We start from the raw sequence: 14646 nt of genomic DNA on the forward strand, positions 1-14646 counted from the left end.
GTGATTGAAGGGATTCAATGGTCCCATCTGCTTAGTAGGTGTGGATCATTGAATCCCTCCAATCAATGGAGTGGACCAAGATTTGATCTGCTAAAAGTGGATCTGAGGATTTTTACTCTTGTCCAGGTGAAATTCTCTGGTCTCATCTATCATGGTCCATGTTTGGATCAAGAATAATGATTGAAAGGATTCAATGATTATTAAATCTCTGATCAATACAATGGACCAAGATCTAACCCGCTAAAATCTGATTAGATGATCCCGGCTCGTATTTACCTCCCTACTAGATTTATACATTTACGTTTCAACTTACCATTTTGTTTTATACATCCAATGAAACTTAGCCATACGGAGCTGACACCGTTGGGTCCCCCGTACAATCCAGTCGGCAGTGTTGCATCTATATAAGTCGGACAACGCTGGGAATCGACGACCAAACTGTCTCGCTTCGCCGGAGAGAGGGGAGAGAGATCCATGGAGGGCAGCATCAAGAGCCCGGCGAACTACGTGCCGCTTTCGCCGATAAGCTTCCTGGAGCGCGCCGCCGTCGTCTACGCCGAGCGCGCCTCGGTCGTGTACGGCACCACTTCCTATACATGGAAGCAGACTCGCGACCGGTGCCTCAAGCTCGCCTCCGCCCTCTTCTCCCTCGGGGTTTCTCGTGGAGACGTTGTAAGTTTTTGCTAATACCTTAGTCTCTTTCATTGAGTACTGAGATTGAAATAAGAGGATTTGCTGTCTTCTGGTACTATGAGGATTACAGATCTGGCTCTTTAGCCTCCTGATTGCTGGATGTGTTATTCTAGTTTATTATTGGTTTATCGATTAAGAGGCTATCACAGTAACTCCATTCTTTTGCCTAGGTTTTTTTATCGGATGGTCTTAGTTCTATCTCCAGTTTTAGGGCACATGATCCCCTATTCTTAAAGTTTCTACTGAACTCATCCATACAGATTGAATTATAAATTGGGTTCTTTTTCCTTCTTACTGCTTGATCTGTTATTATATTGCTAATTGTTGCTATTGATCAACGTGGGTATCACTTTAAAAATCAGTGATTTTGACTTTTTATTTAAAAAAAAACGAATGGCGAATGGTTGCTATCGATATTCTGTCACTAGATTGAGTAGTCAATGATTTAGTTCTCTATGCTTCTTCTAAATTCCGCACGCATTTAAATTGTTTGATTTTGATTTTTCTCATCTTAAGATTTGAAATAATGTTCAGAAATTGACCAAAACGATAAGATTGCTAGAAGGGATCCATCGTATGGAGTTATATATCTAATCTAACTATAAACTGTTAGACCATTCCAGACCTTTGTGTGTCTGTTAGATTTTTATTTATTGAACGGCATGTTATGCTACAACTTCTCACCTTAGGTCACTACTGTGTTCCAGATTCACTTCCACGGTCAACTTCTTTCCTTAGCATAGAAATTAAATACAAAAGAAAAAAAATTGAGATAATTTTGTCTAGTGTGTTCTCATTCTGTCATTTGCTTCTATTAGCAATTATAATGGCCAAGTTGTATTGCACACATGTCCAAACTTGAAGAAGATGCATGATGTGGTTTATGATTTTGTTTATGTTCAAATAATTTCATGGGATGGATAACCTTCTATGGAAGGAAATCTTAGAAGTGCATAAAACTCAATGAAGGGATGAGATTCATGTAGCCAATCCCAAATAGGTTGGACATATGAGCTGTAGTTGCAAAAGCTTCAGCAGTCAAGGCACTATCTCAACAAATCCAAGGAAGAGGGTAGCATGAAAGAGCATCGACTGTACACACCACTTCTGGAACCTTCTGCATTAATACCTTATATTTTTCTATTGGTTCAGATAATCTAATCTTTCATATTGTTTGCATTTGTTTATCTCTTACATATTAAGTGCTTATTTATTTTACTTTATGGTTAATACTTCTTAACTGACATATTCATAGAATCAGATAGCATTAAATATTTTATTGATAATGAATCACATGTTTCCCTAAATTTCATATATACATTGCGTAGATCACACAACCTACTTAACATCATCGTGTTTTGCATTATCACTTTCATTTTTCATTCACTCTTTAGATGGTATGCCTGTGATGAACTAGCTATCGGGCAATAACTACTTTGTGTTCATGGTTAACTTGTTCTCATACAACCATTGTTCTCATATGCTTGGTATGAGAAGGTTGCTGTACTTGCTGCAAATATTCCTGCGATGTATGATCTACATTTTGGAGTCCCTATGGCTGGTGCTGTGCTCTGCACTCTCAATACACGGCATGACTCAGCAATGGTCTCCACATTACTTGAGCATTCAGAGTCGAAAGTCTTATTTGTGGATTCTCACCTTCTTGACATTGTCCAAGGGGCACTAAAGCTTCTTGCCAAATCAAATGCCAAGCTTCCTACAATCATCATAATCTCAGATTTGACTGACGCTGATGGTGCATTGGGTGGTGTCGATAGATCAACTATTCTAGAATATGAGACTCTTCTGCGAGATGCCTCTCCTAACTTTCAGATTCAATGGCCTATTGACGAATGTGATCCAATCTCGATAAACTATACTTCTGGCACTACATCAAGGCCTAAAGGAGTCATCTACAGTCACAGAGGTGGATACCTGAATGCAATTGCGACAATTCTTTTCAATGATATCACAACAATGCCAATATATCTATGGACAGTGCCTATGTTCCATTGCAATGGGTGGTGCCTTCCATGGGGCATAGCAGCTCAAGGTGGCACCAATATCTGCCTGAGAAATGTTACAGCAAAGGCCATATTTGACAGCATTTATCTTCACAAGGTTACCCATCTGGGTGGAGCGCCGACAATCCTCAACATGATCATAAATTCTCCAATCTCAGAGCGTAAACCTCTACCTGGAAGAGTAGGCATGATGACTGGTGCTGCACCTCCTCCGCCCCATGTCATGTCCAAGATGGAAGAGCTTGGTTTTCACATTACTCATGCTTATGGCCTTACTGAAACATACGGTCCAGCAACTGTTTGCACTTGGAAACCTGAGTGGGATGCATTACCTTTGGAAGAAAGAGTGAGGCTTAAGGCTCGCCAGGGACTTCATCACATTGGAATGGAGGAGGTTGATGTAAAAGATCCAGCCACGATGAAAAGCCTTCCTGCTGACGGCAAGACAATTGGTGAAGTGATGTTTCGGGGAAACACAGTGATGAACGGGTACTGCAAGGATCTAAAGGCAACAATGGAGGCAATGAGTGGAGGATGGTACCATAGTGGTGACCTCGGAGTCAGACAACCAGATGGCTATATCCAACTCAAGGACCGTTCAAAAGATATCATCATCTCAGGCGGCGAGAACATAAGCTCGATTGAGGTAGAATCCGTGCTTTTCAGCCACCCTGCAGTCCTCGAGGCAGCAGTAGTAGCAAGGCCAGATGACTACTGGGGTGAGACCCCTTGTGCTTTCGTCAAGCTGAAGGATGATGTTAACATTACTGCAGAGGAAATCATAAAGTTTTGTCGTGCTCGGTTGCCTCATTACATGGCTCCTCGAACTGTCGTATTCGAAGATCTCCCCAAGACCTCTACAGGCAAAACTCAAAAGTTTCTGTTGAGGGAGAAGGCTAAGGCCATGGGAACCATATTTTGGAAAGGAGGAAGCAAGCTTTAATTTGCATCTTCTGCAACAAAGTTCAAGGTAATACTTTAATCCTTCAAAAACCATCAGATGCATTGCATTTTGTCATTTATATGACAATAAAACTGCTTGCTTATTTACTAGTGAGATGCATGTTGAATGAAATCTACTAGCGCACTGTCTTCTCCATGAGTGTCGTCTGAAGAGTTGTTCTATATTTGACTATGAAATCTATTTGGATTATCAACCCTGAGATTTTTCATGTTGGACAAATATTGTAAGTCATCAAATGAGCAATTTTATTTGGATTATTATCAAGGAACATCCAATTAGTTGTTAATTTGAAAGAAAATCATTTTGATTTTAATGAAAGTGTACGTGGAAGTGTAAATTATTAAATCTTTGATGGTTAGTAGTTTGATTTATTTAGGTAAAAATCAAAATGGCATCCCTCCTTTTTAAAATATTAAAATTGCATCTCTTATTCCAAAAATTCACATATAAATATTTTTAGAAAATCATCTTTGAATTAATATAATTTTTAATTTAATTTTTCTGTATGAGCTTTTCTCTGTGTAAAATTAATTTCAAATTCGTTTCATTCACTTTGTTTTTGAATGGTTTGACGGTTTAAATTTGATCTTCATTCACTTTGTTCTGGTTTGACAAACCAGTTCAGATTTGGTGTTACCTCAAATAGATTTAAGCATTTTAAACTTTAAATTAAAAAATAATTTAAAAATTCTTAACATAAAATTTCAATACAAATTCAACAAAATGCAATAAACAGGTGCTCACACCAGGAACATGTTATATGAATTGTGATAAAAAGTAAACATGTTATATGAATTGTGATAAAAAAGTAAATATGCTCATCTTTAGTGTCACCGTCAATCTGTTTCAGGGTCAACACGGAAGAGATAAATCACGAATGATTTACCTCGACTTTGTCGAAATTCAAATTCAAACCTCATGATGGTAACACCTCATATGCTAGTCACTAGACTCTCCCGAGAGGATATGCTACATGTATAAAAGCAATGATAGCTATTTGAATAGAGATTGATAGATTGTATTCTAAATTTCCTCTCTAAGCAAATTAGAGGGAAAAATTATTTATCTTCAAGATTAAATTTAGACATTTGAATTATAAAAAATAATAATAGTTGTTTGAAAAAAATTTAAGTGCAGTTTTAGGATTTTTAAAATTTTCGAGGATGGCATTTTTCACCAAACAAAACATAAAATTGAAGGGTGGAATTATATGTTTCCCTCTAATTCTCTAAAAGAAATAAATAATTATTCATTTCTAAAATTTCATGTATATAAAAACTCAATGTCTATAGTTGAAACAAACATCATTCCTTAAAAATAAGATGAATAAGGTACTCTTCTTCCTTCTCCTTTGCCACCACCTTCTTCTCCAACCAGAAGCCCTCTCCGCTGCAACTTTGCCGGCTATCTACGTGTTCGGTGACTCCACGGTCGATGTCGGAAACAACAACTACTTGCCCGACGATGCGCCGAAGGCCAATTTCCCTCCTTATGGAATCGACTACTGGGGACAAAATTCCACCGGCCGGTTTTGCAACGGCTTCCTCGTCGTCGACTTCATCGGTAACAACTAATTATTACAAGCTTAAATTATTCAATTATATCACTAATCAGTCTATAATCATGTAATTTTTGGTTGATTAATTAAGCAATGACAATGGGATTAGCGGCCAGTCCGCCCCCCTTTCTCTCCCTCTCCAAAGCAAAGCGGACGCCGAGGAGAGGAGTCAACTTTGCATCCGCCGGCTCCGGAATCCTCCCCACCACAGTAAACACATTTTATTCATTCTCGTTTTTTTTTATCGAATTTAGTTCTTCTAATCATGGCGGATAATACCATGGCTTTCTATTATTAGCTTTTAAAGATTTAAATTCCTAATGGATTAAAGGAATTTACTCTTATAATTTTCATAATAATGTTCAAAAGGGGAGCCGTATCGTCATGAGTTTGAATCGTGAAAATAATCTCTCGTAAAACTCTCGTAAAACTTTTGTGTGCAATTGACCTCTGAATCCTTCTCTGAAATCTCGAGCAGGAGTTTCTTGCACCTGATTTTTTTTTCAAAAATTTTCATAATAATGTTCTCGTCTTTTATAATATAACTCATAAATTTTGAGTTATGCTGTTTGTATTATTTTATCCTTAAGCATGAATTTGCGATACTTTGGACTGAAAGTTAGAAGTTGGAATCAATATAATGACAGTCTCGACTGATTCGAAGAAATTTAACTTTATGGACTTGAACGTTTCATATTCATGGTCCTCACAGAAACACTACAAAACATGAAAAGGGGAAACAAGACAGTGCTGCTATTGCAATTATTGAAGTGGCCAGCAATGAAGCACCGTATAGATTGACCTATTCACTCACTGTCTCTTAATCTTTTGGCTCCGCTTCTCACACACTCTAGAGCATTACAATTATAATTACTTAAATAATTTATCAGGGATAATAATTACAGGGGAATGATGTCATAGCGATGTCAACACAGATTCGAGATTTTGAGGGAGTTGCTGCAGACCTCGCACTTGGAACACGAACCAACAACAAGAAGCGTGTATCTGCCTCATTGAATGAGTCTCTGTTCTTCTTCAGTGTCGGAAGCAATGATCTCTTTGCCTTCGCCGCGACCCTCATCCCCGGAAACGACACTCGGATGGATGAGATTGTTACCCCGATCATCGACGAGTTCAAGAATCAATTGAAGGTTTTGTCGAATGTTTTGAGACACTATATATTGTGTAATTCGACAACCTTGACATCCAAGTGTTTGAGCAATGGCAGATGTTGTATGGCATGGGGGCACGAAAGTTCGCGGTTGCAGGCACGGGATTGCTTGGATGTATTCCGGCTATCAGAGTGTTGGATCCTTCGTACGAGTGCAATGCCGATCTCAATTATCTTTCGATGCATTTCAAAAATGCAACAGAGGCACTACTGGAGGATCTATGCATTTCATTGCATGGCTTTAAGTACTCTTTCGCTGATGCATACGAAATGAGCATTCGAATTGATGCTGATCTACAAGAATACGGTGACCATATTTATATCTCTGAATTAGCACTGTTCTTTACAAACATAAGGATTTCTAAATGGTAAACAACTAACTGATCATGAATTGTTCGACCATTGCCAGGGTTCACGGAGCCATGGGCCGCATGTTGCGGATCGGGGAGGCGAAACGCAGAGGGCCAGTGCTTACGCAACACCACATACTGTAGAAATCGAAATCAGTATTTGTTCTGGGATATTAATCACCCAACACAGGCATTGTACAAAGTGATAGCTCGGCTGTGGCTTTTCGGTCCACCGGAACTTGCCTACCCTGTCAATCTACAAAGATTGTTGCAGAGCTAAAGAACAACATTAAGGCGACTTGCAAACCTCTTCTACTGCATTTATTTGAAGCTGATTGCAATAAGATTGTGTATGTTGGGTTTTCCTGAACTTAAATTGTTGGTTTGAATGAGGAGATTTAATGGAATTTCAGTGATAAATTCAAACGCCTACAATATTGATACAGATAAGTGATACTAGAATTACCTCAACCCTGAACAAAAAGGCTTAAAAAAATGGACGATTGACATCCTGCTGCATGTAAGAAAATTAGTTATACAGTATCGTCTTAATTTCTTTGAGGTTCATCGAAAAATATTATAAAAGTTTGATCAATTCTGTTGAAATCCCTTTTGTCTAAGGTTAAAATAGTATTAAAAGATGATAATATATAGTTGTACAAGACCATTAAGTTCAAGATTGGTTCTCTTAGTCATCCTGACCTCCATGGGAAGGATACCCTTAGTAGAGCAAGAGGAGCTATCACTTCTCAAGAGAGTTCTCTTCTAAATGATCTGCAAAAACCACCTTATGGTAGTCAAAGAAGCATCTGGTGTTCCTAACATGATCGATAGCAATTATTAGAAAAAGAAAAGAAAAAAAAAAAGACGAGAAGATGGATTGTATGTACCTGGATACAAAGAAATTGGGGCAGTAATTGTCACAAAGCGTTTTCTGCTTTCTCAAGAGTAAGAGAACTCAGGGAGATCATTTCGATACAGGCAGCTGCTTCAGTAATCTTATTAGCTCGTAAGTTCTTATGCCGTGACCAGAATAAAGGCAAAGATCTAGCGGCGTCAATCCATCCTGATAAAAAGCATCAACTGATGTCAAGCATAAATAATATTGGGTAGGAAGTTCTGGATATAAAGCAGCATGCATGATAAAAAAAGATTGTGAGAAAGCAAGAGTACAATGTTGTTGTAACAATTTTTCTTTTTTACATTGGCGAGTACTTGAATTGGGTATCTGGTCATGCCCCATAATCTTTTGTGTCGTGGGAACAGAATGAATAGACATTGCTTTAAACAGTCCTACTACTCACTTGGAGGCGAATGAACAGGCAGCTGCAGGTTAAAACCATGAACCAATATGAAGTATAATGATTCTTCAGAATTTCCAGGTGATCTGACCATAATATATACCATATGTACCATTTGCTGCATATGAATTTCTACATGTAGGACAAAAAACAGGGAGCCTCTTCCTAGATAATTTAGATGTGGATCTTGGAAACAGAACCCAATTCATGAAGGTATATGATGACATAATAAACAAAAGATTTGGACCCATTTTGGGTGCAAAATTACCAGACAATTTAACAAAAGAGGACTACAAGCCATCCTGTGAATGCAACATGAGACAAGTTAGCTGGCTAGCTTATTGACAGATACAACATACTCAATTCGTAAGGAAACATTTTATATTAAATTGCTTATGCACAATCACTTGTTTTATTCTCATCGACAAAATAAATATGGAAATAGATGGATGATTACTCGATTTTTGAGGGTCCTGTCAGCTCCTTTGATAAGCAATAGCCTCACTATATCTGTTCTTTGTGTCTGCACAGCAAGATGCAAGGGCGTCCAGCCATCCTAAAGAAAATTCAAAGGTAATTTTCACCTATAAAATATCAACAACGAACTGTAGCAATTAAATAAGAGAAAATTCAGCCTACATCATCTGCAAGGTTTATGTCAACATTATACAACTGAAGAATCTTTATGGTCTCACTTGACGCTGTCAGGACAGCATAATGGAGTAGGGTAGCCCCATCCTGTTGCAAATGAGAAATGTTAATGAGGCACAAGCAAAAAAATAAAATAAATCGATATATGATCTTAAAATTCTTCAGCATTTTACAAAGCGTTAACTATCATATTGAGCTTAGATAAAAGGATTTGTGTTGCCTATGGTGGAGACTGATGCATGTGTGCAGTGTGCTACCTACTTGTGAACACCTTATTCAGATTTAAGAGAGAGAAATTGAAGCAATACTGAAAAGCACATCACAAACTGCATTACAAAGTACCTAGTTATTAGATAAGCAATGGCATCGGGTCCGCAAATTGCGAACCAGAGGATGGTCCACTGATCGTGATTGGTAGATTATAATGGACCCCATGTATTTAAGTGATGGGTCCATCAAAATGGACCAATCCATAAAGTGGACCATCCTTTGGTCTGCAAATTGTAGACCAGAGGATCCGTGCTCTGATTATAGAGTATAAGCATGTCAATATACTTACATATCGCCCGCCTAAGTGGCTAACTATTTAAGTTTAGATTGGGACATTCCTAGGACTTAACATGGTATCAAAGAAAGCTTATATCTGAGCCTTAAAAAGTGTAACTGTTCTAAACCTGAAACGGCATGCCATGTAAAGAAGTGGTGAGATAGTCCTAAATTGTCAGTTTGTGCATGCATGTCTATTTTAGATAGTGGAAGCCTCCCACCTGTGCTTTTACATAAACACGAACACCATAGTAAACAAAATTCTAGTACAGTTCTACAAAGAGATCTTACACTCAATTAGACTGTTCCTTTTCTGACTTTAATAGTGAGCATTTCCCCATTTCTGAATTTTGTTTCATTTATCAATCTTTTCTAAAATGAAGCTGAAAAAAACTATCACAAGCAATAAAAATCATGACTCCAAAATGTAATAAGAGTGAAGCCTACAAGTGAAAGACAGCAACAATGAAAAGCAACTGGAGCTGTTCCAGTTGGCACAAGAAGGGATAAAATAACTTCTCATATGCATGGATGGATCAAAGGAATAGAATTCTTACATTATCACGAATGAAAGGATTTGCTGAATTTCGCAGGAGGTAGTTAACAATTGCTTGCTTCTTACAAAGAATGGCTTTGTGTATTGCCGATAAACCATCCTACAAATTTTCTTTAAAAAATGATTAAATTGAAAAGAACAACTCATAAATGCAAATTATATGAGTAATCACGTACACAATCCATAATAGTACTCCTCATTATTGCTTTTATGTTTAAAAAATAAAGTCAATTTTCTTTTAGTCAGTTGCACCTTGCAAGTTTCAAGTTTTATTCTTCAAAACAATAAAAATAAGGATCATAGCTACATAACAGTAACAAACCTTATCAACACCATTGATGTCAACATTGTGTTTGAGTAATTTATCCAGCAGAAAAAACTCTCCTGATGTAGCAAGACTATGTAGCGGAAGCCATTTACCCTGCCAGACCAATTTGGCCAGACAATTTCTATGAGATATTGAAGATAAGTTTTTTCTTAAAAATCAAAAAAATACAAAAAGACTGCAGGCGAGATTATATTCAGTATAGATCCAATTCACTTGCATGATACATATACAATATTAACAGGGTTGTTGACCATCCTAACTCAAAAAAGTAGATAAAAAAATGTTAACAATGTTGTTGAGCATCATAACTCAAGAAGGTATACAGTGTGAAAAATTATAAGATAGTGAAAAGAGGAAATATATAAGAAAGAATTCGATAGTAACAGAATAACAACATCCAAGTTTTACTAAAAGATAACTGGTCCCAATAAAAAAAAGAATATATATATATATAGTTGAAATAAAGGCAAATAGTTAATCAATATAGAGTATCCTGAGTGTTCTATGATATCAGAAGAAAGAAAAAAATTACAAGTGGCCAATAGGATATTAAGTGCCCATGCAGGAGTATTAGTAAACGACATGAGTATGGAAATGCTGGAAATTTGAGTGAGTGTCAAAGACCATGCTTAACCCCTTTGGTTTCTTCATCTCCGCAAGAACCATATATGCATCAAATTTATATATTTGGCTAACGTACTTGTTTCACAAATTCACACAGCAGTGAAAAACAGTTTTGAATTTCATTCATATTGGACTTACTACATTGGGAAGTACAATATGTATCCGTTATCTCTACGTGGATCATTTCAACAAGTGATACTACATAAGTATATACCAAAGGCTATACACTGGAAAAAAATATATAGTTGTAAAATAAAAGGGCAGCCCGGTGAATAAAGCTCCCACCATGAGGAGTCCGGAAGGATCCATTGTACGCAGCCTTACCCTGCTTTTGGCAAGAGGCTATTTCCAGATATAGTTGTAAAATACAATTAATTAAAAATATTGAGCCAAAGAAAGGACTTACTGAAGTGGCTTCTCCCAAATTAGGTATGCGTTTATTCAAAAGAATCTTTTCATTGGTTGTGAACAACTTCTGGCGACCTATGAAATCAAGGAAAGCAAATCGCTAAACTTAATTGTTTAAAATCATATAGCATGCCACACTTTAAAAATAACTCCACAATCAAAACTCCTAAGAAGAGATCCTTTGGTAGAATCATAGGATCCTTTAATACCAAGTTAGGATCTTGCTAACCACATTGCCATCGAATTAACACATCCCAATGCCACACCTAGTTTAAAAAGTTTTCAGGTGAAACAATGAAAATAGCTTGAAACATAAATACCAATGCAATCTGGGTTATCTATTTCTCAGTGTATCTAGCATTGGACAGCTTTAAGGAGTAACAGCACAAAAAATGAAATATTTGGCCAAGTCTGTCTCCTGTATACTCAGGACCACAACAAGATCAAAATGTGACATTGAACAGGGCAAAGATGGACATGAAAAGGAGTGTGAGGAATTCAAAGACAAGGTCCCAGCATAAGGAGGCGGATAAACTGCTATGCCTGGGATTCAAAGACAATAGATTTTCAGTTTGTTGGAATCTTGGAGAGAATTGTAAAGGATAGGGCTAGAAGAAATTACATGAAGAGGCAAGAAGTACATTACACAATTAGGTGACAGAAGTAGGTACCAGTATTCATGATGATGTCAAGCAAACATTCACTATTATGCAATTCCAACAGTATGAAAAAGCATAATAAAATTCATTCTGTCAATGCAGAGTCTGAGGAAGTGTCAATTGTACATAGCCTTGCATTGTAAGGGGTTGTTTTCACAACTCGAACCCGTGACTACTAGGTCACACACAACATTTTCCCGTTGCGTCAATGCTCCCCTTCGATATGAAGCTTCAATTAGTATAATATTCCAGTTTCTATTTGAGTTTCTTTCTTCTTTGTGCGTGTGAGATAATTATCACTTTGTTTCATTAATTGTGCCCTAATCTTCTGTTTGATTTGAGTGGGCAACTGCTGGCGGTAGAGAGCAACTACTGATTTAAAAAGTTTGATTGAGCAAGCCTTGGGCTCACCCAAGGTAACTAGGACTTTTCAGGATCCAATCTATTACTGAGTTGATGGACCAAGGTCTACTTCTGAGTTTTCTATTATGTCTGGTCAATCTGGTCTGGTTTTGATATAATTCATTTAATTTCACCTCAAAGTTGGATCGTCATCTCATCAAGATATAACAAGGAAGTATTGTGATTGTGACCATAGAAGTGAAAGCACACAATCTTACAAATAGGATGAATTTTTTGATTTGCTAAAAAATATGAATGATGAGAACATATTAAAATGAATATAAAGATTCTTTCCACTATATGTGCTATATAATTAAGCTAGCACATATAGTTTCTAGTTATGTGTAATATGAATTTGTGTTTAACAAACTAACTTATTCTCAAGAAAAGAAGCAAACTAAAGATGGATCTCAGACCTTGAGTGGGGTTGACTCTGCCAACTAGTAATCAACAGGAGAGATACATTTGTTAGGTGGATTCCACCTTGATTATCAGTTATAAGAGAAACCAAGCTTAATAAAGCCAATCTGATAACTGCACTGACTTACTGTAAATCTGGTGGGAAGAAGACTCTCACTCACTAATAATCTATCTGTGACTATCAAGAAACATTAAGAAATCTCATTTCAATCCCACTCGATATTGATAACTGATAGCAGACTATCTAGAAACATTAAGGCATGTCATGTAAGTCAAAATTCTCAAAGTTGTTAGTTTGATCAATCTTTAAGATAATGAATTCCACCTATTCATGTTTGTGGGAATGCTCAGGTAAGAACTAGAGACGGCGTTTTGAAGTGGATCTCAGAATTCATCTCGGTTTTTGTTGTTCCAGTATGTCAACATGAATGTTCACTTAAGATAAATAATATGTATAGTTAGGGAGAAGCATCGGAAAAACTCGCCTTGGGGTTTCTTATCGTCGTTCTCATTCGGTGGAACATACTTTCCGCTGTTGAAGAAATCCGTGACGTCCTCCAATGTTTCCCCCTTCAACGCCAACCAAGGGTTCCTCGGAGTTGCCCTTGTTCCAGGTGGCGCTTCCAATTTGGGCGGCTCCGCAGCCCCCGACTCCTTATCCGTCAGGAATTTAGGCGGATCATCGAGCACCACGGGCTTTAGTCGGGCGAGCATCATCTCGCGTTGCGCCTGGTACTCCTCCCTGTCCGGAACGGGCGATTTCTTCCGCCGATCCATCCGGCTCGCGAACCTCAACTCGTGCGAGATCCTCCGCTTCTCCTTCTTCGTCAAGTTGATCTCTTCCACCGCCTCCTTCCATTTCTCCGGCACCAAACTCTCGGGTTCAACCTCGGAAGCCGCCGCGGACTTTCTCCGCCTGATCTTCATCTCGGGTCGGGGGGCTCGGGAGGGAGGTTCATAGGGGTCGCCGTCCTCGAAGGCGCCATCCTCGAAGACGAGACAGTCACCGATGGCAGAGTCCTCCTCTTGATGAGATGGAATTTCGGGCTCTTCCTGCTGTTCTCGGTGGTTCTGATAGGTGTAGGGGAAGAAGGTGGGGAAAGAGGAGGAGGAGGAGGAGGAGTTGGAAGCGGCGGCGAGAGGAAAGGGCTTGATGGCGGAGAAGAGAGATGGAAGAGGAAAAGAGAAGCATGAAGAACGGGAAGAGAAGGTGGGAGGGGCGACGGCGATGGGAAGGAAGCCGGGGTGGGAGAGGAGCGAGCTCGGCTGTAGCATTTCCGGTCGGCGAACGAGTAAAGAAGATTTGTGGTGTGGTTACGCTACTAGAGATGGGGCAGAGAACAGCCGACTCGAACCGGGCCAAAAGCAGATTTGAATCGGTTCGATTTCAAAAGCGATACTTGTATTTTATTCTCGTATAATACTTTCGGTAATTATAAACTTGTGCCTAGGATAGTAATTGAACCATTTTTTCGTGAAATTTAGTATGCAGTTTGGTAAAAAAAAATTATTAATATTTGTTTAACATACATAAACTCAATTAATTAAATAGATAAATTTAAATAACATATTTACAATTTTAAATATATGTATTTAATTCGATAGTGTTTATGATTAAAAGTTTATATATTATTTTATGAATAATAATCATTGAATCGTAAATCAAATAAATTTATAATAACAACCTTACTCACCAATCAAACAAAATTTAAAATATAACTTTAAATAATCAAGCAAAATATTTAAATAAATCAAACTTAAAACGTAAGTTGACGAAAAAAAATCAATGAATAACGATTCCAATAACTTAATTTATTTTAAATTTGATTTGATTTGTTTTAGTTTGAATTTTTTTTTATTTAATAAAATTGAATAAAATAAAGTTTAATTTAATTTATCTCGATTACCATCTTAACTAATTACATGTAAGAATTTAAATACGTCTCCTCGGATGGGTCTAGTGGCTAGCGCATGAGGTATTGCCACAATGA

The 14646-nt window shown here is 37.7% G+C and overlaps 3 protein-coding genes across 3 annotated transcripts; 2 read left to right on the forward strand and 1 right to left on the reverse strand.

Annotated features, from left to right (window-relative positions):
* Positions 1–415: 415 nt before the first annotated feature.
* LOC122005944 (butanoate--CoA ligase AAE1-like) lies at positions 416–3945 on the forward strand. The gene is made up of 2 exons (XM_042561197.1): positions 416–672; positions 2191–3945. Exons 1-2 carry the CDS (start codon positions 475–477, stop codon positions 3658–3660), a joined length of 1668 nt encoding a protein of 555 aa, XP_042417131.1. The 5' UTR covers positions 416–474; the 3' UTR covers positions 3661–3945.
* A 1041-nt stretch (positions 3946–4986) lies between these two features.
* On the forward strand, positions 4987–7233 carry LOC122005946 (GDSL esterase/lipase At1g71691-like). Its single transcript, XM_042561199.1, has 5 exons — positions 4987–5244; positions 5331–5449; positions 6145–6390; positions 6468–6717; positions 6820–7233. The coding sequence occupies exons 1-5, from the start codon at positions 5004–5006 to the stop codon at positions 7038–7040; spliced, it is 1077 nt and encodes a 358-aa protein (XP_042417133.1). The 5' UTR covers positions 4987–5003; the 3' UTR covers positions 7041–7233.
* A 465-nt stretch (positions 7234–7698) lies between these two features.
* Positions 7699–14003, reverse strand: LOC122005945 (ankyrin repeat domain-containing protein, chloroplastic-like). The gene is made up of 7 exons (XM_042561198.1): positions 13141–14003; positions 11173–11249; positions 10137–10235; positions 9816–9914; positions 8701–8799; positions 8519–8617; positions 7699–7826 (listed from the first exon to the last, which is right to left on the reverse strand). Exons 1-7 carry the CDS (start codon positions 13928–13930, stop codon positions 7728–7730), a joined length of 1362 nt encoding a protein of 453 aa, XP_042417132.1. The 5' UTR covers positions 13931–14003; the 3' UTR covers positions 7699–7727.
* Between the last annotated feature and the right edge of the window lie 643 nt (positions 14004–14646).

The sequence above is a fragment of the Zingiber officinale genome, chromosome 7B (genome assembly GCF_018446385.1).
Source record: "Zingiber officinale cultivar Zhangliang chromosome 7B, Zo_v1.1, whole genome shotgun sequence".
NCBI classification, from domain to species: domain Eukaryota; kingdom Viridiplantae; phylum Streptophyta; class Magnoliopsida; order Zingiberales; family Zingiberaceae; genus Zingiber; species Zingiber officinale.